Source organism: Pithys albifrons, chromosome 3, assembly GCF_047495875.1.
Source record: "Pithys albifrons albifrons isolate INPA30051 chromosome 3, PitAlb_v1, whole genome shotgun sequence".
In the NCBI taxonomy this organism is placed as follows: Eukaryota; Metazoa; Chordata; class Aves; order Passeriformes; family Thamnophilidae; genus Pithys; species Pithys albifrons.
This window is the reverse complement of record NC_092460.1, coordinates 87,988,886-88,015,590: the sequence shown is the minus strand read 5'-3', so window position 1 is coordinate 88,015,590 and position 26,705 is coordinate 87,988,886. Positions and strand designations below refer to the sequence as shown.

General features: G+C 40.4%; 1 protein-coding gene across 1 annotated transcript in view; it reads left to right on the top strand.

Annotated features, from left to right (window-relative positions):
• Positions 1–9,067: 9,067 nt before the first annotated feature.
• The window catches only part of PRKAR2B (protein kinase cAMP-dependent type II regulatory subunit beta), a 95,862-nt gene continuing 78,224 nt past the window's right edge, over positions 9,068–26,705 (top strand). Inside the window, exon 1 of the mRNA XM_071552633.1 lies at positions 9,068–9,628. Within this exon, the coding sequence (XP_071408734.1) occupies positions 9,307–9,628 (322 nt within the window). The 5' untranslated portion in view covers positions 9,068–9,306. The remainder of the gene's footprint in view (positions 9,629–26,705) is intronic.

Here is a 26,705-nt window from a genome sequence, read left to right as displayed (position 1 = left end):
TCCTAGGATGCCTCAGCTGATTGATCATGACAGTCTATACAAATTGTGAGAAAAAAAGCCTTGTCTTATTCTCAGAGCCAGTTTTCTTAATGGGCACCATCCTTTGATATATTCAGAGCCCAAAACTTGGAAGTTCCTGACAGGCCAGAGATGCTACCAAGGACAAGCCTGCAGCCCTTGCAGCTCTTGATTATACTGATTTATTTTTTACATTTTTATTTTTTTAACTTTTGTTCCTTTTCCTTTTTTTTTTTTTTTTGTTTTTGGAGAAAGGAAGCATTCTACAGTTCATGCCTAATGTAGATTTATCTTGGTCAGTTGAGTAGGTAGATCATCTTGGAAAACAGTTATTTTTGAAGGTTGATTGAAAAGGCAGCAGTACTTTTCCTTAGTGAGAGTCCTTGGCTTTTCAAGGAAAAATACTTTTGTCACAACAAAGTCTGTGGAGAAGGATCTGAATTAGGAGGCTCCTTTTGACGCTGCCAGTTTCAGAGGCTCCACTTCCATGACACTTTGTGGAAATCTGTCTCCCCATAGGTGCCAGATTTAAAAATATTTCTCCCCTTTCCTTCATGAGTTGTATCTTCCTGTATGAAAGATGACAAGGTTGTCAGACCTTGAGAGGGGTTCTTTTTGCCTCGTGCCTTTGTGAGTCAAAAGGTCTAGGCAATGGTATCAGTTAAGCAGACTTGCTAAGGAAATTATGTGCAGATTGATTTTGGGACAAAAATGAACCCTTAAAGCAAATGAGAGCAAAAAGTTCATGAAGGAAAAGTGATCTCAGCGCAGAAAATTATGCTGACCTGGAAAGCACCATGCACATCTTAGTGGATATGTTGACTAAGGGCCATGTGTCCATAGGTAAGTCATCCTTTTTTTGGGGCAGGTTCCGCAGCCAAATTTGTTCTCTTGTACACCATCAGCTTGAACTCTCCATAGCTCCTTATGCAATGGTTATGTTGTAAATCAGTCTGAAGCTTACTGTGTTCTGGCTAGCCCCAGTCAATGGATGGTTCCCACTAATTATTCTGTTATGAAATTGGTTAGCCTCCAAATTGTCCTTAAACGTAGGCCCGGAGAGAGGGATTTCAGCAGACCATTTAGCAGACCATCACCATCTCCCCAACAACGACTGGACTCAGAGACACACAGCAGAATCCGAGCAAGGCAAAAGTTCTGCCCTGCAGCCATGTGCATGCAGCCTTTAGGTGAAGGGGACATGAATAATGGCAGACCCTGAAAAAGGAAGAACAAACTGTTACAGGCAGTTTGGGAGGCTTCTACTCACTTATGTGGCTGCCTTTTCAGCTCCACATATGTAACCATTGTCCTCAGCAAAGGGGTTCAGTATAAGCAAGGAGCACTTACACGATAAAACATGAAAAAGTGCTGTGTTGCAAAAGTACTTGAATCTGAAAAAAACACACTTTGAAATAAATAAGGGGCATTGGGAAATCATATTCTGGCAACTGCACAAAGTGTGTGCATTTCCCATAGCACTGAATAAAAATAGATTGTGTCGAAAACAATGATAAAAACTCATGGGAATGCATGTCTGGCACTGTTCATATTCCACTTCTGGGGCTAAAGTTGGAATATTGAAAGGGTGGTGCAATTATGAATTTTAGTATAAAAATTAAATATTTCTGTTTCTTATAAAAGTATAAAAAATAGTCATGTACTTTCTTTGATGATCCAAAAGTCTACATTAAACAGCGAGTCTAAATTCACTGCAAGTCAGCTGAGTTAAGATACTTACACTGCATTCATACAGAGATTAATATTATGGGGTCTTTAGGTTCTGCCAAAATAGAAACAGTAGTGTTATATACAGACAAATGCGTGTGTATTTATTTATACATACACATACATATGCTTACATGAGAAATAAAAAGACAGCCCTTCTGTTCCAGAATCTGTAAAGGTCATTACATTTAGATTTTTTTAAATCAAATGCACATCTACAAGTTCATATAAACAAACCATCCTGAGACAAACTGGAGACTTGGCACTCCTGTGCACAGCTCTGACACATCCACATTTGTCCTTTAAGGTCTGCTAGTTTCAATTAAGGTTCTTCTCTCAAATGTAGCTCTTCAAACTAGAGACACACATCTTCCCTCACAAACCAGGCAACACCTGAGCCCATCCTGTTTGATGCCTATAACACACTAAAGTGACTTTTGTACCATCCAGTATATCCACTTACCCAACCCAAGCTGTGTCTAAGAGTGCAGACGCTCAAATTGAGAAACATGTTAGGGTCAGAGTGGTGGTTTTAGTTACTAATGCTATTCTCAGTTTTCCCCAGGTCAAAAGTCTGCACAAACCTTACCACTGCACTAAGGTTTAAACTAAAGAAAATATTTCAGCTGGTGCTTATATGTCCTCTTTAGTCAATACTTGTGCAGATGCTTTATTCCTCTTGCCAAGAATAAATAACAATTTATTCAAGAAAATAATGAGTAAATATTAAATCTATCAGGAAAAAACCCAGCAAAAGCCAACAAAACAGACAGACCAAAACAACCCCATACAATCAAACCCATAAAACCAAAAAACAATCCAAACCAAAAGCCCAGCAGTTAATGTCCACTGAAAAAGTTGCATCTTTCCCAGAAGAGATCAACTAGAAGCACAGACTCCACAGCTCTGAGCCTCTCATTTTGGAAATTAGCTACCAAGAAATCTAAGTTCTCTTTCTGTTGGTTTGGTTTGGTTTGGGTTTTGTTGGTTGTTTTGTTTTGTGGGGTTTGATTTTGGTTTTTTTTTTCCTGAGAAATATTGACAGTTAATGAGAAATGCAATAAATGAAATTGTAGGATTGTTCTTCATCCATCAACTATTTCTACTCATTTGTTCACTGTTTTTGCCACAAGGTAGATGATTTGAAGATGTCATACCTAAAGTCAGGACTAATTGGAGGAGAAGAGGTAGGGAGAAAGTTCTTTTTCAAAAATCATCAGATTCCCCAGATCCCTCGAGGAAAATGAAGCAAAACTATCCCTTCACTATAGTTCTTTTTCATTTAAATAATACCCAACCATCCATGGTGGTGTCTGTAGATTTTTTAAAAGCATATTTGTACTATGATTTTCTCAGTATTGCTTCATCTTTCTTAAGATCTAAGAACTACTGCATCTTTTGAGCTATTTGTTTGTTCCTCTACTGACGTGAAAGAGTTTGACTTTCCAAGAGAAGACATTGAGCCATTCCTGATAAGCAAGACTGTTTCTATTCTTTTCCTTTAACGTGCTATTAGACTATCTTGAGTGATGTCCTTCATCACATGGAGCATAAGAGCCTCTTCTACTGAGCATAGTAACAAGTGCTTAGATAAAGGCTATGAACTCTCACAGTCTTTTCACCTCAAGGCATTTCCTTCAGCTTATGAATAATTCCCATATCTCTTTTTAGCACTGCTCATATTTCTCCATATTCTTTTGAACATATGAACACCAAATCTGTACCTTTTTTACAGGTCTCAGGAGTGCTTCACAGAGGGAAGATTCTCAATTCCTATTTTTGGTCTCCCTCTTGAAACAAGCAAGAATCTCATTAGCCCTTTTCTCTACAGAATTACAGTGGAAATTGAAGTACAGCTGTTTCTCCATTTTGATCCCCAAAACCTTTTAGAAGTACTGTTTTCCAAGACAAAGTCTTTCCATTCTGTAAAAACAGCTTGCACTCTTTCTTCCCAAGTCAATGACTTACTATGTAGCTGTATAAAGAAAGATTTTCTTTAAATGAACCATTCTCTCAGATCCCTCCACACTTTCCTGAGCTCATTGACTTGACTGTTCTGACTGGGGTTTGTGTCATCTGGAAATTATATCAGCAACATTTCTACTTGTTCACATGTGATTACAGGAGGTGTTAACAGAAGCAGTCTGGGGATCTCCATCTGATGATGATTTTCTGTTGTCAGCTGCTTGGAGGCATGTCTCTGTTAGCCATTTATCAGGTTGTCTTGACAGTCTATAATGCCATTTTTATAAAAGCAGTAGGACATCATAAGAAGTAATATCCTCAAAGTAGGTGGTCTACTATATCTACACTGTCATTTTATCTCATTGCTTTTAAAATCAGGTGGTTTATTTGTAATGTCAAATTCAGCACTCACTATTTTGTGTTTAAGAATTCTAGTCACATTTTTCTGAAATTATAGGTGATTATGAGTGCCCATATAAAAAGGACCAATTTTCTGAGATAGCATCTAGTAGTTTTTTAATATCAAGGACCACAAACAACAGATTTCAATGGAAATCAAGAGCTGTTCATTTACTGAATAGTAACAGATGTAAGCAGAGTTGACAATAAGCCATGAAGCTCATGCTTCCAGAAAATCCAGTTTGGGGTTAAAAAGGGTGAGTTGAAAACTAACAGACTTGAGGTCAGAAGATGTGATCCTCTGCAATTCTTCTGAACATATTATCTCAGTAGATGAGGTTGCTGGAAGACTTGGTTTCATGATGAATGTAAGACAACCTGAATGTGAATTGCTGATAGCCTGATACTCCTCCTGAGCTGTGATTTCTGCTCTCTTCTCCCTGATAGCACAATGATTCATCTCAGCTCTATCAAGCATTTAATTTCACTGACTACATAGTGCTACAAGTGCTAAAAAGGTGATACAAGGGAGAAGAAAGTAACACTTGTACAAGGTTTAGCAGATGACATTTGGTGTGAGGAAACTCCGCAAACCATGTATCTGCTTAAACTGATTGTGAATTGATACTGAACATGGCAGGGGTTATTTCATTGACAATGCTCCACCACTGTTCTGTTTTCTGAGGTGAATTCCTTTCTGTTTGCTCAAGGGAAACCTTCATTGGCATAAATAACAGTTTCACTTGAATATGTAAGTGACTACTTTGTTCTTGCCATTCTAGATTTACATTGGACAGAGGAAGAGTTTAGTATTTTGAATCCACAGAATGATAGTCATGGGCAGAGTAAAGGTGTGAGATGGAGAACAGATTTGGTTGCAGGAAGAATCATGAGGAATGTGTTCAAATTTGATTCATTAATTACAAGAATTAGTTTCTTATATTGATGGTAGAACTGAACATTTTTCTCATATACAGATTTTGATTTGGCAATGGATTTTGTAATAACAGTGACATATAATTCTAATGAGAAGAACAGAAAAATGGGAAACTATGAACCTGCACAACTGCAAGTTTTGTTATTGCTGGAAAACCCATGGCTGAATGACTGCCATTAAAAGCAGTTAGTAAAAAATTCTATGAGTAAGATTTGCCTAACCAGCAGGAGCTGGGGGGGGGGGGGGCGGGCGGGGAAGAGAGAGAAAGTCAATACATGTAACATTTTAAAGGTATTTTGGAAGAACTGAAATTGGTACATGATTATTCTTACGAACTGTGGTTGTTCAAAATGTACAAACCAGCTACTGCTTGATCAAGAGCCAGCAAGAAACCCAACTGCCATATAGCTAAAGAGATTTTGAAGTAAATATAAAGCATGAAGAGATTTGCAAATGCCTTCTCAGCAGCAGCTTTTAGTCATGCAGTATGCAAAGTGCATTTGCATTGGAAATTTCAAAAGCCTGGACAAAAGATGTAAGATAATACAAACTGATGATTTTTAAAACACAGGAAATACATAGAGTAACATTTCCAAAACAAAATGCCAAATATACCTGTTACAACAGGTGCAGGGCCAGTTTCTCTCCTGTGTTTTCTTCATGGAGAGCCACCATTGGGAGTTACTAGGTGGCCAAATTAAGAGATACTACTACAGATGAAGGAGCACGGTCTTTTCTTTCTGGGCTAGCTGTGCAGCCAGTCCAAGGTCACTAAGAGCAAGGTTTAAAAGCCTACACTCCACTAGAGTGCTTGCTAAAGTTATTTCCACACTACAGAAAGGGCTTTACACTCACAATGTTAAGTGCACACTTCTGCCCCCTCTGTATAGCACCTACTGCGTTGCATTGTTCATCCCAAGATGGTTGCTTGGGACCATGTCTTTGTAAGGACTGGAGAAGAATGGTCCCATCAGGGAAAATATTGACCTCTGGCAGTAAAAAAGGCTTGTAGTGGGCTGTTGAATGGACTTGTTAGCTCAAGTTTACTGAATTTACTAAGCTTGCATTTACCCTGGTAAAGACAAGGCTTGAAAGTCTGACACTCCCTCCTTCTGCACTCTGTTCATTGTACTCCACGTGATCAGAAAAGGGCTCATTCTCTGATCTGTGACAGAACAGTCTCAACCACTGTCCGAAGCATCCTGGAATTGTCCCATGTGAGACACAGTGGTTGCTATTTCTCACCTGTTAGCTCTAGTCTTCTAGTTTTTCACTGCCTTGAACCAAGTGAAGGGACAGAGTGCCATGCAAAGCTGGTAAGCAGTGTATTATGAAGAGTGCATCTGTTGGCTAGGAGGAAAGGAGGCAACAAAGTCTTTATGGCGTTTTCTTGGGAATTGTGAGGGAAATGTTCTGCCCAATCCTTTTTCAGTACAGAAAAAAATTTTAAGGTTTTATATTCTCTTTCAAGAATATATTTAGAGCTGAATGAGAATGAAACAAAAATCAGTAGCAACTAATAAAACTCATCAGAGAGGTGTGAACTGATAGGATACTCATTATCTAACTGTTCACTCTGCTAGACATAACACATTTTTTCAACAGCTGTCCTTATGTGGATTTAAAAGCAATTTAAATATCAATGCAAGGTCCTTGGAACAGAAAGTATCTAAGGAAACCAGATGACACCAACTTGAACTACAAAGTTCACTGCCATCCTTTGAGATACACAAAACTCAAGATAAGTTTCACAAGATACAAATGTTTTAGGCTGTTTTGAATTTTTTTTTTTAAGAAGCATTCTTCAGAGTGCTGCCACTTAGAATCTCTTATTCAAATTACCCCAGCTTTGCATAAAACATCAAAAGGTGGCTCTTCCGGATGTCCTCAGAGAAGTGATCTCCTTTCATGTCTGGGAGGCTCTGGCAAAGCTAGGAAAGTCCTTGATTAGATAGCAGAAGACACTATACTGCTGGTAAATTCCTAGAATAATAGAGTGCCTTGTCTGGCTAAGAGAAAACTTCAGGGATGACAACTTTTTTAGTCCTGGAAGACTCCAGTAAATGGAATATTATAAGCTCGCAGAATACTTAGTGCCTGGAAGTCACTAATTACTAACACTTCCCTTCCTGGGCATTTCCTCAAAGCTTAGGTATCTCTGAACCTGGTCACAAACAGATTAGTGGTGTGAGAAGGTTTTTAAGCTCCAAAACTTGTAAATCTGCCATTTCTAGCTAAACTACCCTCTAGAATGACTAAGGTAGGCACCTGTCTGTAACGTACAGATGTCAGCTCTCCCGCTGCACTTCATTCTCAGCCATTGTAATGTATGTGGGTACCAACAGTGCTTTGTACAGCCAGCTGTGGTCAGGGCATAGCAGCAATGGGGCATGGAATGAAGTGGGGGTGTGCTGGCTGGGCTGGGAGCCCCCGGACTGCAGCAGTTCTTAGAGCCTGCTGATGGAGCAATCTTCTGCAGCACTGAGAGCACTCATGATCTGCCCCTAGACAACTTAGCTTGAACTGAAGATCTTTCTCAGGCTGGACAGTGAATTTAACTTCAAATAAGTACTTTAAAATGGCTAGCTTGTAGGCGTTTCCTGCAGACTGAAATGAAGCCACAAGATGTTGCTCAAAGATACTCCACAGCTCGACTGGCAGAGGTGTTTCTTGCCTGCTGCAGGGCAGCAATATCACCACTTCACTGATTTACCTAGTCTATCTACTTTGAAGATCCAACTTGTGAACCAAGCTCTATTTGCAAATGCATACACTAGGGGCATTGGGTTCCACTTGGAATCTAATTCAATTTAAAACTGGCTTTGAGATACCTATCTGTGTGAAAAGCATCGTAAGGATTACTGTGTTTCGCTGTCACATTATTTTCTTGAGGTCAGGTCTTTCAGTATCTTGCTACTACTAATTCACATTTTGACTGCTTATCTTACCCTGAGCCCTTATGAAGCATATTTCAAGGCAATTTGAGTAATGCTTAATGTTTATTGAAATCAATTATCAAACAGCCAAGTAGTCCCAGCCTTAGACATTTTAGCAGTTATTTTGCTTGGTGCATAAAAATAAGACTCCAACAGACATTTCTGGAACCCCAAAACGTTGGCCAGTGTTCAGAGGTGATTGCAAACCAGAGGGTGATGCAGTTTTCATGCATTCCACAGATCTCACTTTCAAGAAGCATTTAGTGAAGTCTTGGAAAACATGGCACCCGTAATTGCTACTTACTCTACTTAAAACATTAAAGCTTCCTGGTGATGACAAGCAGCACCCACTTACTGCTGTGCTAAGTAGTCTCTGCAGCACGGCTTGAAAGAGTGTTTATGCTGAGCATTGGCACTCGGCAGTGTTTAAATTGGAATTGCCCCCCGTTTCTTAACAATTGTTTCTTTCTCCAGCTAAATTTTTCATGGGCTTTAGACAACCAGCTGACAAACAGGATGCGCTTGCTAGCACATCACCCCTGTCATTCTAAATAATATAGATGCATATAAATAGACAGCACATCTATGCATATGAATGATGTGGAGAACAGCTTTAAAGTGGTGCACGGCCGTGAAAAAGCAGAGCAGTAACCAGCTATGAAACGCTACATGCTCTGCGGTCCTTCCCTGAGCGGGGGCGTGTTCGTTCATCTGGAATCCCTGGATGCCTGGACCCCCGCAGGGAACGGGGGCCCGAAGTCCGGGTGCCCGTGGAGCCGGGAGGCCGCGGTGCCCGGCGGGGCGGGGGTGCAGAGATGCCGGCGGGGCGGGATGAGGGGATGCCGGCGGGGCGGGATGGAGGGATGCTGGCGGGGCGGGATGCAGGGACGCCGACGGCCGCCCTGCCCGGCCCGGCCCTGCCCTGCCCTGCCGGCGCTGCGCTGCCCTCGCCCGGTGCCGCGGGCCCGGCTCCCGCGGCGGCGCGGGCGGGGCGCTGCGGCCGCAGTCCCCGGCGGGAGGTTGTCATGGTTTCCCGGGTCACATGTGCGCGAGGTTCCCCCGGCGCGGGGGGAGGAGGCGCCGCCGCCGAGGCTGCGAGAGCCGCTGCCCCCCGCGGGTCCGCCCCCCGCCCGCTCCCACCTGCGCTGCCGCCGCCCGCCCCTTCCCGCTGCCCACGGGCGATCCGCCGGGCGCACCTCATCCCCGGGCCGCCGACCCCCGGCCCCGGGCTCTGCCCCCTTCCTCCTCCTTCTCCTTCTCCTCTCCCCTTCCCCGCTCCCTCCCCCTTCCCGGCCGGGCTGCGCCCCCCTGGCCGGCCCCGGCATGAGCATCTCCATCCCGGCGGGGCTGACGGAGCTGCTGCAGGGCTTCACGGTGGAGGTGCTGCGGAGCCAGCCCGGGGACCTGCTGGAGTTCGCCCTCCAGTACTTCGGGCGCCTCAAGGAGGAGGCGGCGGCGTCCAAGGCGGCGGCAGAGAAGGAGCCGAGCGGCCGCAAGGCGGGCACCGGCCATGACAGGGGCAGCCAACGCCGGGGCACCCCCGACGCCCGCGGGGTCAACTTCGCCGAGGAGCCCATGCAGACCGACTCCGAGAGCGGCGAGGACGAGCGGCCGCCGCCGCCGCCGCCGCCGCAGCAGTTCCCGGGTAAGGCTCCCCCGCCTCGCCGGGCCCGGGGGCTGGAAGGGCGGGGGGCTCCCGCACCGCTCGGCTCAGATGCGCGGCCGGGAGGGAAGGGGTTCCCGGGTATCGGCCGCTCGCTGTGCCCCGAGCGGCCTCCGGGCAGACCCAGGACCGTGCGGGGGTGGCCAGGCACGGGCAGCGCCGGCACCGCGGGCACCTCCCGCCCGCGCTGACACCGAACGGCGGAGCCCGCGGGAGGGTTCCCGTATCCCGCGGCAAACTTTAAGCTCCCGGGCTTTCCCCTGTCGTTCTGCGATGCTGGATGTTGGGCACACAGGTATCACCAGATGTAGCCCTTTTTAGTCTATACGCCTGTAATAGTCCTAACAAAGGTCCTTTTCATAAGAGCAGAAGAGAGCAAATCTGCATTCTGTAGTTAGTGCAGTGGTATCTCTACCTTAGAAAACACCTCTCATGGTCATGTTATTGTTTTCACGCACTTGATTAAGCGTTTTGTGTAGGTGTATTTATATGTGTTTTTAAAAGTAGAGCACAATTCAAGACATAATTTCTTCCCGAGAGCCAGAGCGAAATATTCTGTACTTAGAAGGGCCTGTGCAGCAAACGAGGCTGTGACAGCAAAGAACAAGCAGTGTCTTTGTGTTTGAGGGTAACTCCTGTCTGCACGCAGCTGAAGACACTTATCTTTGTGTGGCTGACAGGCTTTATTTGGAGACCATGTCAGTCCATCGGCTGGTGTGGTTATGGGACGGGTAATAGCTGTCTCTGAAGGGTGTGTAGTGCTTGGTCTTTTTGTCACCAGCAGGCTGACTGAAGAGTCAGACAGTACTGCTACATACTGAGAGGCCAGTCAATAAGAGAAGAGAACACATCCAGACATCTTTAGCTGTATCTTAGTTTTTTTGAGAATAGCTTGAAATTGAAGTGCATCTCATCAGATAATCAAAACATTCATCCCTCCAGGTCATGCTGGAGGTAGATTTACTCAGCAGAGTACAGGAGCCGGCTGTTTGCTGGTTTGAATATCAGTGCAGTTTTTAAAATGATGTCTTATGTGCATTTTATCGGGACATGCAGATAAACAAGTAGATGTTTAAGAACTGGGTAAGTTTTCAAAATGCTTCATATGTAAGATAGTCGCCATTCTTTTAATCTATTCTTTCAGCTATACTCTGTATATTTAATAAGAAATTGAATCTGTCAATCAGATTCTGCAGATTTATATGGTAATTTTAAACTGTAATGCTGATTATGTGAGATTAGTAAAATTCTGAACATTTACTGTCTTTGAAAAGTGGAACGGTGATAATATGGAAGAACAAAATTATCTCAATTCACTAACACTGGACCTGGATTTAATTGTTAATTATTATTATGCTAAACAGACTTATTGGTAAATGGAGAACTGGCAGTTGTATGGAGGGAAGTGCAGAAATTAAGCTCGATTTATTAGTGTGTATGTGTTACATGTGTAAAACTTGACAGGGTGCTCTAAGAAGCTTTCTAATGAATACGTGTAATCATGATTCTCTTGCCAGACTTTTTGTTGTGATTGTGAAGAGGGAAAACCGTTATTGTCAATATTCTCATTGAGGGGCATGCTAAAATCATAGGTCAACTAGTTGATTTACTTATTTGACAAAAACCCTTTAAAAGATCACATTTTTGGTCTAATACATTTTGAAAGTTTAATTGTATTATGGCTTGTAATTTCTGTCAGCTTAAATACTTATTGATTAAAAGTAACAAAAAATGAAAATATTTGTGAAACCACATGGAAGCTTAATAATAAATAAGTTACAGGAAATGATTACTAATTGTGTTTATGTGTGCCCTGTGCAGAAGTGTGTATTTTAAATTCTGTCCTGAATATATTCTTCTAAGTTAACATAGCAGTGCATCCACTCAGCCTTTTGTTAATAACTGAAAGCATAAAGGCTTGTACTCAAATAATTATTTAATGTGTTTAAATACCAATTTAAAAACATGTTTCTGTTAGGCTTTTGCTTTCTGCTTCTCTAAGTAACAATTATTGAACTTGAGTTTGGGGGATTTTTTTTTCTTCTGCCTTTATGAATAATCAAACTGCTTCTGTATAGTCAATTTTTCCTGTTTGCATAGTGCTTTCTTAGGAGAGGACCACAAATTGGAAAAGTTGATGAGCAAATGTAAAATGAAAATCTCTGGGAAGGAGCTCAGACCTGGTGGTGCTATTTTTTCTTTGCTAAAGCAGTACACTTGAAATGTCAAACTGACAGTATTCCTTATTTAATTCAAACAGAACATTGCTGAGAGCTCATTGTAAATGCTGTTGTCTCCATCCTTTTTTTTTCCCCCCACCAAATGTTTCTAAATACCTACAAGCCCTGCAGTTGAACTCACTGTCATTATTAGTTGTGTCCTTGAAATGTATTTTGGAAATCCCGTCAGTATTACCCTGTTTCAGAAATGTTAAGCTGAGGCATAAGCTGTGTTAAAAAGGAAAAATAATTGTGCTTGGGATAAAGAGTCATATGTGAACCTTGAATTAAACTGTATTCAGGTCTCTGCTGTGTCCTTTATATCAGTTGCAGAAATAACATAAAGGTAAAAGCAGTTACCTTGTCTGGAGGGAGAGCTTTGTTGTATTGGTGTCATCATTTTGAATTGGCACCTGGAGATAAGGTCACTTTTGAAATGACATTCTTTAGGTTCAGAGCATTCAGATTACACCCTTTGGAACATACTGTATTAATCTGGGAATAGTTTTTAGGTGTCTGGTTGATTTGTTTGTTGGTTGTTTTGGTTTTTTTTTAAATGTATTTAATTGTCCTATATGGGTGTATAAGTGTTACTCAGTGACAACTAATTCCTGCTAGTACTAATAGCAATTACTAAATTGATCAGGACACATACATAAAAATGAGCCCCTTTTTAGAAAATTTGTCTTTTTGCAGGTCTGAAGTGCATATTAGATTTATTATACTGTGTCAGTATAATAAATGCTTCAGTATTTGAATGTGCTCCGTAAAGCATTGGTTCTTTTACAATTATGATACTTTTCTTTCGACATTACCACTTATGTATTGATTTGCAACATATTTTGATAGGTAATAACCCGTATCATTTGTAACAGCTGTTTTAAAATATTTGTCATAGTTAAAAATTCGTGTTTCATGTAGCCTTAATATGAGTTAATAGAGGAGTTTTTAGAGGTAACATTGCTGTTCTTTAAACTCAAAAATTGTGCTGCCGTATGTACTATTTGGCATCACATAGCTTCTGTTTACTTTATTTTTCTTTTGTTTTGTTTTCCTTCAGTTTGTTTTGGTGTCTTTTCTCAAATAGTGATGTATTTTAACAGGAAAATACTACAGCTGTCCCTCTCCTCCCCCATGTGCTTCTGTTGGTGTGTTGTTTGCTTTGAGTTCCTTCTTTAAAAATTTGAGCTAGAAAATACAAGTACATATCTCAGTTTAATTCACTGTTTGTGCCTAAATTATATAAGCTTGCTGCTTAGGTAAAACATACATATTCTAGCTTACAATACCAGTTTTAAAGGCATGTCTTTATTTTCGTTCCTTTAGTCAGTCTGACTTGCTTTCCGTATCTACTGCTCATAGAAATTTTGGAATAATGGATTGATTGTAGAAACCAGAGCATCAGAGAGAACTCTGCACATAACCACATTCATGCCAGCTTTGTGATGATAAATGGTATTTCACCAGTACTCCTCAAATAACTTAGAGTTTTCTTCCTGAAATAAAAGAAAACCAGAAAGAGCTGATTATCCTGTAGGTCTGTAATGTGTAATCATGGGTATATTAGAGCAGTGGAAGGGGTGAATAAGAGCCAGGGGGCAATATAAAAATATGTATACGTTGTAGTAGGATATCATTAAATCAGGAGCCATATAGAAAAACGTGATTGCTTAAAATTTTGTATATTTAAATTTAAATCTGAGTTATGATGAGTGGTGTCTGAAGGCATTACTATCTAATGTGTGCTTAGACAACTTTAGAAATGAAGTTTTAATAATTTCTACAGTCTTTTGAAATACAAAAAGAATTAAAGCCTTATTTGTATGGTTATAAGGGCAAACCTAATTGAACTCAGGTTGGAGCAGCCTTGCTATGGATGCAATTTAGAAGAGACAAGTTTCCAGCCACAGACGAGTCCTGCGTGAGCACAGCATTGTTGGTGCACTCCCTGGCAAGGCTTTGGGCTGTATCTCCTTGCCCTTTTCCACACTATGCCTGTTGTAATTCAGAGAATAAATTGTGTGAAGAGACCACTCGAGGTGGGTGTTTGGGAGGCAGGTGGCTTCTGGGAGGGAAAAGACTTCCAGCTGCATGGATTTTGCTGGTCCAGTGGGCCTTGGTGGTCAGGGTTTGGCTACTGGGTGCTCTTTAGAAGTGTACACAGTCACCAAAGCACAAAGCTTTCAATCCTTGATGTAAATCTTCAGAATAATGCAGCTTTTTGAAATAAAAATTTCCAGTATTTTTGACAGGGGCAAATGAAAATATTTTCTCTCTCTTAACAGTTATTTTAGAAAGTAAACCTGAGCATGCTGACAGTTGTTTGTTGTTGTGTGGGTTTTTTTAATCCCTTAATCTGACACAGGTGTTTTACTCAGATTGAGCGATTTGTAGTCCAAAACCTGAGTTTGACAAAATTATAAGCAACTAGAAATACAAACTTGTAATATATTTAGTAGTTTTTATAGTAAGGAGTCTGATTTTCTCTCAGACTTGCATACATTTGTGATAGTAGATGAAAAGCATACTTTTGCTAACCACTTTTTTATAAAAAGTATGTTTGTATTCATAGTTCAGTTGCAGTGATAGCAGCCTCCACTCAAAAGTGTTTGTGCATACCTGCTCAAAGCAAAGCCTGCAGGAGTGAAGATGTTTCTGATGGCTAATATTTTGTTAAAGTTTGTGTATTGAAATGATGCAGGAGAAAATGCTGAAGACCTAAGGACAGAAAAATAGTAGAACTATCCAAAAATATTTGAATTTGTCTCCAGCTTCTTTTTCTCTAAAGAAACAACTTGAACTGATTTTGGCTGACTGTTCAGCTGGGAAAAAGAGAATGACATTCATTCAGTAAGTACAGGAAGACATAAAATTTTGTTGACATGGGCTTGTAATGATAGAATTATTAATTATAAGGTATAAACAGTGTCAGGAAACATTTGCACACCAACACTCATTTTATCTTGTCTGTTTTAAAGGAAAACTGGCTTCCTCAGGAATGCTCTAGGAGTACTGTGTCACTTGCTGACTTTGGTTCAGTTTCCCAAAGAAACCTTACATTTTTGGTTCCCTGTGTTTACTTCTGTTTATGCGTTTACCTGAATGGGAAAACAATCCTTTTTTTCCCCCTGCTTAGTGATCAGAATAAGAATGCAACTCTGGACATTATGAAAATGCCCATTTTTAGAAGGTACTCCTACAACATAATGGTCTAGTGTTTGCAACCTGCATGGAGGAACTTCATGCATCTGTCAGGAAGTCAAGCTTGGTTTAATGCCTATATAACTTGGGGTTTATCCCAAGTCTGTTATGAAAAAGTATTTCATTATATTCTCTAGTTCTGTCCAATTCCTTCAGTCTGAGGGAAATCAACCTTAAATAGTCAAATCTCCCCAGACTTCCTGGCCTTAGCTGCTCCTGCAAATCTGGAACATATGGTTTGGAAATCACACATTTAGGTCACAAGGTACAGATTAGTCAAGGTACAGGCTGCTGCCCGGCTTCTCGTATTCCAATATCAAAGATGACCTCTACATTGGGAAATTTAGACAATTATTAAAGAAATAAGAAGGCAAGGTGGAAGGCAGGACAGAGAGGTAGAAGAGGAGTCAGTGTGTGGAAAGAAAAATGCAGAGGTAAAAGCAAGAGGAAAGAGCAAAGACAGAATTGGAGTAAGGGGAGGAAGATAAAAGAATAGACAGCACATAGGACAGAGAGAGCATATTGTGTTCTCTGCTCTTATTTTCTCTACCCAGATACAGCCCTGCTCTCCTCATGTACAGAACATCCCAAGTCTATGTGCTGAATTTTCTATTGAAATTCTGTTTGATTTACAGATGTATTTCAGAAGAGCATAAATGGGAACTTAATTAAAATTAACGGTTAGTGAATTGTATGGAAGTGAAGTTGGTCATCTGATGCTGAGAGATCTTTTAAATATTTTAACATGGTCACCTGTCATATTACTATGTCTGGAGCCTTATAACACTTGTATCCTAATAAGCATATATCCTAATGAAAGTTTCAACTCAAGTTTTTCGTGGAGAATCCAGACTGTGTTTAAACATTTTCTGTTTAAAAAAATAACAATCGTGGTCATCAAAGTTGATAGGCATGTGGGTGCAGCTGTCGTCTTCACAGAAAGTTAAGATGGTTTTAGTGCTGATGGAAAGATGAAATATTGAACAGTGCATACCAAACATGGTAAACTGTCCCTTTCTTTAGTGCTTAGTACAAGTTATAGTGTTTATTTCATCAACTAGTATTTGAATGGGAATGCATTAAAGTCATGCCGTAGAGAAACTATTCCCACTCCAGGTTTGAGCTCATATTATGAGCTGCAAGTGAGTGTAATTATACAGAAGTTCTGTGCTTTAAAAAAGTGAGTGATTTTTAAAAAGTGAATGAAGGAGGGAGAAGAGTTTGAGGAAAAAGCCACTTAAAATGGCCCAGTGTTCTCTGATGCTGGAATAGGCTTGACATACATGAATTAGAAGAAGAGATGATCTTACTAAAATTGATACATTTATCACATAGTCTTTTTTATATTGTAGGTTGGTATATCAATGTGGGTGCATAAAAGATGAAGTCTGTATGTATATATAGGAGTTAGTACATGCTAGATAAACATGTTAAAAGAAATATATTCCTCTGTAAGTAAATACTGACATAAAGATCCATCAATTGTGGTACTGTTTGAAAGAAGTCTTATAAGTCTTATTAGAAATCTAAAGGAAATATATACTTTTTTTTTTCCTTTAGGACATTGGGTGATGATACAGATAACTCTAAATAGCTTTTGATAGTTTTTATACTGAAACCCCTTATCCTTTCAGGGAACCCTTTTTACCCTTTCATGTGCTGGTTAGGAATGATAGATAACCCATTTACTGCATAGAACTGCACAGGATGTTCTTTCTGTGAATTTTGATCATGACAAGTGATTGCAAACCCTTATTTTATTTAATCTTTATTGAAAACAGGTTTTTTGTCTGTAGATCAGTTTTCACTCATAGTACTAAACAAGACATTGAAAAGGGTGAAATTTGGCTTTGTGTCCTTTTGTTTTCAGTTTTTACTTTTCTAATTGACTGGTATTACATTTTTCTTGGTTTTTAATTTAAATATTTGAAGAGCTCTGTTTCAAGTTTTTGTGCATTTGGTGATAAAAATAGCAGAAGTACTCACACAGAATTTCTATTTGCCGTCTCTAGGCAGTGTTGTACATGAATCCAGATTTAAATTGATGCAGCAAGTAACCAGAAGACATACAGTTTTGGGGTTACATCAAAAAGATGATGTTAATCAAATGTCCAGTGCCTTATTCAGCATTTTAAATGATACCTTGCCACACAAAAATGTATGAGATCTGAAATGAGGGGGGATGGAGACAGGAAAGGGTGCCTGAAGTGCCTGGGAGTAAAATGCAGGTTGTAGGCACAAGGTATCCACAGAGTGAACTGAACAGCAGCCATATGGCAGTTTGCCATCCTTTCCATAAAAAGGCATCCTTTTAGTATTACTGCTCAGAAAACTGATTTGCAGACCACAGATAAAGTGGGAAAATTATAAGGAATGGAACAATAAAAAAAATTCAAATTTTAATTTAGTCAGTTTTGCCTTATTGCGCTATAACACTGGATAATGGAAGGTAGAGAGGTAAAAAACATACTGTAAAAACAGAAAGTGTTTTTCACTTGTGTGTTTGACTCTTAAATTGCTCTGCTTAATGATATTAGGAAAAAATCGTCAGAGCAAGAGTTTGAAGCTGAGAGCTTGAGCAGGTAAAGGCTCATAATGAGAATGGCTTTCTTACACATACTGTTCCAGTTATATGACTAAAGTGGTTTTTGTAAAGCTGGGCTAAAAGGGCCAATTAGTAAATATTATGAAGACTTCCTTAATGAGGGGACTAGAAAATTGCTGTATAAAATAGATTTTGAAGGAAAGAGAAGTAGGATGATCTTTCCTGCTCAGTTGCTCCAGTTACCGTCCTACTTGTATAAAGATTTTTATAACAACATCAGTCCCTTTTGAATCCCTGTGATGCAAATGTAAAATGTGTTTTTATAAATAGTGATAGTATTTTCATGTTTTAACTTTTTAGCAGTCAGGTCCATTGTAAAACATACCAGACAACAAGAAATGAAATCCTTGCCCAACACTGGAAAGAAAACATTCCTTTCAAAGCCTCCATGTTGACTATAAATAAAATGTACAGAATTCTCAGTGCTGCGATGAATACAAGCTGGAACCAAGTATAAGCATCCAGGTTTGCTGTTCTGAGAGCTCAGGCTGAAAGGCTTGGCCTGTTTTCCCATTCTGATTTTAATGATAGACTTGTTAGTGTGAAAAGCAAAGTCCATTTCCATGAGTTAGAAGGCATTTGTAAGTCTTGCAGAGTATGGATTAACCTGAACTCAAGCTGTCCATGACAGCATTGTTGTGGCCTTTTCTTGGATGACCTGACAAATGAGTTAGAATTGTCACTGCACTGCTCTGGCCCTAATTTGTTTCACATTTATTTTTACCACTGAACTTGTTCCCTTTTAGATCCCCCCCTCTGAAGCTGTTACACCTGTCATTGAGCCAGTAATTGCCTTTGCTAACAAATGCAGTCTAATATCACAAGTCCTTGAAATATGTGTTGATCAAGAGGTTTTGATATTTAAAGTTTTGGAAATGAATGTCTGAGAGCTGGTAAGTATGTTTAAGTAGTTGTCCTGTATTAACAATGGTTAATGACAAAAACTGTCTAATGGAGAGCTGGAATTGTCCTGAGATTTCTTGTTCTCTTCCAAAACAATGGTTGTGATAGTCACCACACTTGCAGTCAGAAATAGTTAGAGAGTGTGCAATAGACTTACGTTAAAATTTTCTTCAAACTTCAAATACAGTGTTTTCTACCATTGTGATAAACCCATTTTTTCATCGTGAATCAGTTGTGGAAAATGTATGTTCTCAATAACTGATGCCATAAAACATTAGAGGGACAGGTTTAATTTTTTTCCCCCAGTCATGCCTAATTTCTACTGAAATTGAGGAGTTAAGATCCGGTAGCTTTATCGATCTGCTTCTTCCTGAATCTCTTTAGTACTAGACCTAGTCATCATTTTGGCTTTAGTTCTCGTTTGGGAGGGTGGGGGTGGGGTTATTTTCCTGTTTTGAATGCAGTGTTTTTTCTTTCCAGCCATTTTGCTCAATACCTTTGAGTAATGTTCAGGCATCTTTCTAAGCCATCTTTTAGCTGATAATTTATCTCTCTGTTGGTTTTTAATAGGTCCTCTAAACATGAAAAACTCTGACTTTCACCACTACAGTATTTAAGCATCTTAGAGGTAGTTTAAATACAAATTTAACAGCCTTCCTTCCTTCCTGTTGCTTCAGCCTTCAGGAAATATTACTTAATGGCTAATGCACATATAAAAAATTGTTTGAAAGAAGATAGATGGTTATTTATTCCTAGATACTACTAAATTCACTTCTTGTTAAAAATTTATCTGCAGTATTTTTCTGTCCATCTCCCTTACTAATCTGTCGGTTTTGCCCTTCTACTGGAATGTGGCTGCTGCTTGCAGTAGATGTGGGAGTAGAGGTAGATTCATTTCCATTATCCACCTTGCAAAAGGAAGTAGTTTGCTCTTCTGGTTTTGCCTTCCTAGAATCAGGAATAAAATGGAGTCACAGATTTAAGTGTGCCCTAGTTTGCTGTCTGTCTGCAATATATTGTCATATGAACATGGCTTGCCTGTAATTATTTCAGGTTATGGCCTCAAAAAAATTTTTTTTTGAAAAAAGAAGAGGAACAGTGTCTTGCTTTATTTAAGTCCATTATACACATTACTGCTCTCAGCACAGATGCAGGATTTGGCAGATATAAGGAAACTATTTCCCAAGTCTTGGGAAATCTAATCAAAGAATGGTTTGAGCTTCTGAGAGAAAGGTGTGTTTTCCATGCAAATGTGTAGGTGTTTGCCTTCTTCTCTGACTCTGTTTTTGGGCAGTCTGGGGAGTTTCTCAGCAAAAACTTCACTAAATACTGCTAGAAAGACATAAGTTTCATGCCAGTGCCAAAACTGTCAGTGATCCATTTCCAGCAGAGACAGTTTTCCTGGGGAAGTTCTACAGAGCACAAAAGTACAGCAATGAGTTGCAACTTACTTCTTCCATCACAATTTTTTTCCCCTGAAGGATCTTTCTCATACACTTGATTAAAAAAAAAACAAAAAACAAAAGAAACAAGTGTTAGTAGGAGACAGTAAAAGGCAGTAACAACATTGCTGTTTTCCACCTTTTGTTGCTGTTAAGAGGGTAACAAGTGTTTTATTTTCCTTCTTTTGCTTTGTTTTTACAATAAGTGAAGTTAAGGTTCTTTATCCAGAGGCTCAATCAAGGGCCAACCCTTGTTTTGAGATAAAGTATTATTTGCAGTTCTGTTTGACAGTAATGGAAGATAAGTCACAGGAATGTGTGTGATCACACTTGTCAATCTAAAGAAGGCAGGTTGATACTTACAGTTCTATCCTGACACTCACTGTGTAGAGCTCTAACACCACGTAACCCAAGGCAGGCTGGGAGGGAGCTGATGTGAAGTGCAGGTATTGCACTTCAGAAGAGCAGACAAGTACTCTTGGATCCAGATCATTGTAGTGATCTTGGTATCAGCCTCTACCTCATTGAGTGCTTACTGAGATATGCTTTTTCATGTTAGAAAAATGTTTCAATGTCTTAACTCTCTAAGAATTCTGCCACTGTAGCATCTCAATCCTCAACGGAATGGAAACAAAACTTGCAAGTGAGCTTCAAAAGGAAATGTCCTTCAATCCTTCCTCATAAAGCAGGCCATTTACCTCTTCTGGCTCAGAGGTGACAGACCCAAGCGTTGCTGTTTTGGGAGCTGGTCTGTGGTCCCACCCCTCAGGAGGGAGCTGTCCCAGGAGGCACTGCTTGAGGGCCCTGCTGGCCTGGACACCACCAGGGCATCATTCCACTGCCATGGGGAAATACAACCATTGAGCAAAGCTATTTGTGTACTTTGGAGCCTGACGTTTTCTGTGCTTTCTAAGATGTGTCTTACTTCTGAGTAAAGAGTTATCATTTGTGACTGTGGACTGTAAATTGCAATCTAATGTCTCACCTTCAACATTTATTGTAAGGTCCTCTTCAGTGACTTTGTGGGGAGGTTTGGGGGGGGGGAGGGCAGTTGTTTTTTTTTTAAAGTTTTGATGCTTTATTTGCTGAAGCTGTTACACAGTTACTTGTTGAGCACTAATAAAACTGACTACACAGCCCTGAACATACAAACTGGCACATGCTTTTGTTGTTTCTTTAAATCATAGTGGCAGCATCATAGTGTGAAGCTGTTCCAGCACTCTGGTTGTTTGGTATAGGCTCATTTCAGCTGGGGTAAAAACAAACTAATCCATGTTTGATGGCCTGAAAGAGCCAGTTGATGTATGGCATGGAGTGTGTGTTGTGGCCTTGCAATGTCCAGTCTTCAGGAAGAAGCAGATTACTGAAGGTGCACCAGGGAGTTCAGGTGGGGCAGCCCCTGAGCCCGGTCAGAGCTGCCCAGGACTGAGGTGAGTGTCTCGTACTGATCACCTGGCAGGACACAGGAGGCAGGCCAAGACTGAATTTATGTGACCTTTCCCTCATGGTGGATACTAGTTTGGTATCAGCTGCTAATTTTCACAAATTAGTGGAAACTTCTTCTTTCCTTGGAGGCCTTCCCCATTGTTAAATTCCATCAAAAATTGTTCAGCAAGTTCAGTTGGTGCTTTTTTCCTCTCTTCCTCCCCCCTCCCCCGCCCCCCCTTTTTTAAAGAACTGGTGTAGTGCAATTTCGTTGCAAAATGGAATTGCCCTTTTTGTTTCCAGTGTTTGAATGGTTTGTGATGAAACCAATTTAAAATTGACAAATTCTCTGGAAACACACTCTTTCTTCCTAAGTATCAGGAACAGAAACATAATTACTGAGCCATGTGGGGCAGTTGCGTGACTGTGACTGACACGCAGAAAGTACCAGGAGCCTGGTTAGTGCTGAAAAGTATTACTTTGATTTTTTTGTTGTTGTTGTTTTCATATGGAAAATGTACAGAGGTCAGAATATAAACACATGTGCTGTTTCAAAAATGTAAAGGCAGAGTCAATAAGATCTGCACATTCATTCTGGAAACCCTATTTTGTATTTACTTCTGGCTAGGAACTGACATTGTTTAACTTGTGTTTAGCATTCCAGGACAAAACAGTTTATAGAGAGGTAGAACTACCCTCCTTTTTTGGATGAAGGGATGAATTTAACTTTCATCTTAGCATTTGAGTTTATAATGCAGTATGTTTTTAGGTAGCAAAGTTTGATTTTTTCCATAAAACTTGCTTCATACTTTTCTTCCACAAATTGTGTATTAGAGATTCAACAATTGCAATGTTTTGTAATGATAATTTCTCTTAATGTAGTTACTGTTTGACATGGGATTCTGTGTTACTAGAGTGAGCATCAAGTGCATGTAACTGTTTGTATTTAAGGGAGTGGGAAGAAGGTTCAAGTTTTGTAGTCTGTAATAGGAAAATTAATGAAATTCCAGGTGAGACAGTGAGGTGAAACAAAACTCATACTTTTTTCTCTTTGTATTGAGAGAAAGTTTAATCATAGTTTCAGGTTTTAAAAAAATAATCTTTGGCTATCAGTAGTTTTGATTGGTGACATGTATTACTAATATTTGACTATTGTTTTCTGTTGGTCAAGTCCTACATATTTATGGAAGTGGTTTGATTTCTAAGTAACTTCTTGTTTTAAAGGTGAAAAGGAGAATTTTGCACTGGAGCTGTGAAACAAATGGAAGAGTCATGTTAATCAGAATTATTGGCAGGTCTGTAAAACTGGACAGCATTCATGTATAATACTTCTAGAAATTTTAAGGTTCTGATACAGTAACACCTATGGGGCCTGTGAAACTATATGCTTTAAAAAATACATACGTGTCTATTTTTTATAGACTGGCCCAATGAAGCTCTTGTTGTCTGTCAAACTAGTGATAAAAACATTTTAAGATGAGCATTCACGGTGCACTATAGTAACTGAGAGTAACTTTTCCCTTAACTTACTAGTCATAAGAGATGCTTAAAAATTGTGGAGGAAAAAAAAATATTTTACCATTCTGTGGGTCTGGATGAAATCCACACGACAAAAGAATTTGAACTGAAGGCTAAGGTTTAGTCTCAAGAAGACAAGAAGACCCTGTGGAACTTTAAAATCAGCAGCCACCCTTTCACTAAACCCCATTCCACTGGACCCACACTCATCACCAAGACCATCCTGGCATGCATTTTTAGTTTGGGGTGACCTTGGAGAAAAACAAATCCTCCAAAAACAAGACTACCCCTCTTAACCAAGAACCACCAATCAACGTCCTAATAGCAACCAGACCCAATATAATTGACCAATGAACTAAGCTACCCCAGGGATAACAGCTCAATCTCCTCCAAGAGCCCCCATCGATGAGGAGGTTTACGACCTCGATGTTGGATCAGGACATCCTAGTGGTGCAGCCGCTACTAAGGGCTCGTTTGTTCAACGATTAACAGTCCTATGTGATCTGAGTTCAGACCAGAGCAATCCAGGTCGGTTTCTATCTGTGATAAACTCTTTTCAGTATGAAAGGACCAAAAGAGTGGGACCAATACCACTATCATGTCCCCGCCTTAAGTAGTGAATTCAACTAAACTACCAAAAGCTTTTTCCCCATCCTCCTGTTCCAGAAAAGAACCACTAGCATGGCAGAGCTCAGCAAACGCAAAAGGCTTAAGTCCTTTTTCTCAGATGTTCAAATCCTCTCCCTAGCTTCCTTCCATATGATAGACTTCACTGCCCTAATTCACCTTATTATATCCCTATCCTACGCACTACCTGTCCTCATCACTTTTCTAACCCTAGTGGAATGAAAAGTTTTAAGCTATATACAAGCCCAAAAAGGTCCAAACATCGTAGGACCATTTGGCCTCCTACAACCCGTAGCAGACGGCGTAAAACTTTTCATCAAAGAACCTATCCACCCCTCTATTTCATCTCCCTCTCTTTTCATCATGACACCAGTCCTAGCGCTCCTCCTAGCAATTACAATCTGAATACCACTCCCTATTCCCTTCTCTCTAGCTGACCTAAACTTAGGAGTGCTCTTCTTGTTAGCCCTATCAAGCCTAGCAGTATACTCAATCCTATGATCTGGCTGAACCTCTAACTCTAAATACGCCTTAATTGGTGCTCTACGAGCAGTCGCACAGACTATCTCTTATGAAGTAACACTAGCTATCATTCTATTATCAGTGATTATTCTGAGCGGAAACTACACTCTTAATACTCTTGCAACAACTCAAGATCCCCTCTATTTAATTTTCTCTACCTGGCCCCTAGCAATAATAGGGTACATCTCAACCCTCGCTGAAACAAATTGAGCCCCTTTCGACCTTACAGAAGGGGAATCCAAACTGGTATCCGGATTTAACGTAGAATATGCTGCAAGGCCATTCGCACTATTCTTCCTCGCTGAGTATGCTAACATCATGCTCATAAACATACTGCCATTTTGTTCTTCAATCCCAGCTCACTTAACCCCCCTCAAGAGCTATTCCCCCTAGTCCTAGCCACTAAAGCCTTACTCCTCTCCGCAGGCTTCCTCTGAATACATGCCTCCTACCCTCGATTCCATTATGACCAGCTTCTGTACCTTCTCTGAAAAAGTTTCTTACCACTAACATTATCCCTTTGTCTGTGGCACACCAGTCTACCAATCTGCTATGCAGGTTTACCCCCTTAGGTAAGACCCCCTCCCCCCGGAAATGTGCTCATCCCTTGATAAGCATCTTTTAAGGAAGAAGAATGATCCAGCAATTAAAAATAGGGTTCTGAGAGTTAAGACATATTGGGTTAAATCTTCACGTGTCTCAGACTTGCTGTGTGCCTTTGAGTCGTTTGCAGTGGTCCCTGTAACTTGCTTAAATGGAATACATTTTCAGGGACCTTGTAGCAGTATGTGTGTGAAGGGTAGTGAGGGGCTCATGTAGCACTGTTTGTCTGCAATACTTGAAAAAACTTCTGGTATTTAGAGTCCAGGGCCCACTTGATGCTGGAATTTAAGAAATTTTTGTCTGATGCATCATGTTTTTCTGGCCAACTCTAGAAAATGATGGATTTATTTTTGACTGAAGTAGCAGGGACACCTGAGCAATCAACAAAGGCCTTGTAAACAGAGGAAACCTCTAAGCTTTGTTTAGGCTACAAGGGTTGCCCTTAAAAGTGTACTAAACCTGAGAGAGTTGTAGTGAATTTTGCCCTTGTCCTATGTAGGTTGTGTCTGGTCAGGTTGAGTTCTCCCAGGTTTTCTCATAGAAGAGTCCTGGGGAGGTTGTTGGTAACTATGGCATTTTGCTCTAATGGAAACTAGGGCATATCCCCAAACGGGCAGGAATCATCCAGGGGAGTGGGGGAGCAGAGACACAGGGCACTCTGGGGTTGGAAACACTGTGAGCCTGAGGGAGCAGGGAAAGGAAAAGCTGTTTGCCTGGCCAGCAGCTGCCCCAGAAGGGATTGGCCATTGTGGGGTGTGGAACGTGCTGGAGATGGCCTTGGGTAGCTGCATCCCCAGCAGCCACCCCTCACCCCCAGCAGGCTGCCACAAGCTCAGCCTGACGAGAAGGAAATGCAGATCTATCTTGTCTGCACGCTGTAAAGGTTGCATTGCCTGGTATTCCTAACTCATACTGTCATTTGCCAAATTGTTTATATGAAAGGTACCTTGTGGTTATTAATATGGACTCTTGCCATATAACTGTTACAGAATCCTGTGTTGCCTGTGTGCTCTTCTGGTCACACAACATAAAAGTCGTGTATAGACCCAGATTATAAAGGGTGAATAAATTTTTTCATTTGTGTTGGATTTTTTGTTTTTATGTAAAGTTGTCCTTCTTTGTATCTTTATGGGTTTTTCAAAATCCACTGTTAGCACAAAAAGAATTATTTTTTTCTTGTTCCAAATAAGTTTTAAAAGAAAAATCATCAGGGGTACTCCTCATCTTACCTTGTAGTAACCTAATGTGGATGCTGGAAATGCTTGTCATAAGTTTGTGGGGTTGAGTGTCCTTTAGTTTCAGAAACATTCTGAAGCAGTCTGTGTTTGGTTTGGGATTTTTTTTGTGGCTTGGTTAGGTGTTTTCTTGTTTGGGGGGAGTTTGTTTGGGTTTGTAGTTTGGTTTTCTTTTTTTTTGAGAAAGTAAGGAAGAAATGGTAGAAATTTGCAATGTAATTTACAGAACTAGATTTTTTTTTTCTGCTGAAGGTATAATGTAAAGCATGCATGTACCAGTAAGTTGAGTAAGAAACTCTAGCCTTTCATTGTGGACATTTGAATATCCAGATCACTGGGTCAGAGCCAGGCACCCTGTCTGCTTTATAGCATGCTTGCTTGCACATTGACTTGGCTTCAAGAGAAGAGCATTTAGTGATTGCTTTTGGAATATGGCATGGCCTGAAAAATAGAGCTGCCTTTTTTTTTCAGAGGTGTGGGTTGCTAGTCTGACATGTCAAGCGGACTAATCCTTTAGTTTTTGTTTTTCCCTTTTTAATGCATGCTTGACATTTTCTGTTTACCTGCTCTAAAAGAAATAGAATTTCTTGAAAGGCAGTGTAGGGTGGGGGAAGACACTAGACAGGACAAGGAGCACTTCATGAGACCCAGAGTGAAGTGTTTCTGCCATTCCCCAAAACAGAGAGTCTGAGCAAGTCTCCAGATCTTCTGCATCTGCCTTTGTTCTGCCTCTGTACTTCCCTGTTCAGTACCCAAATC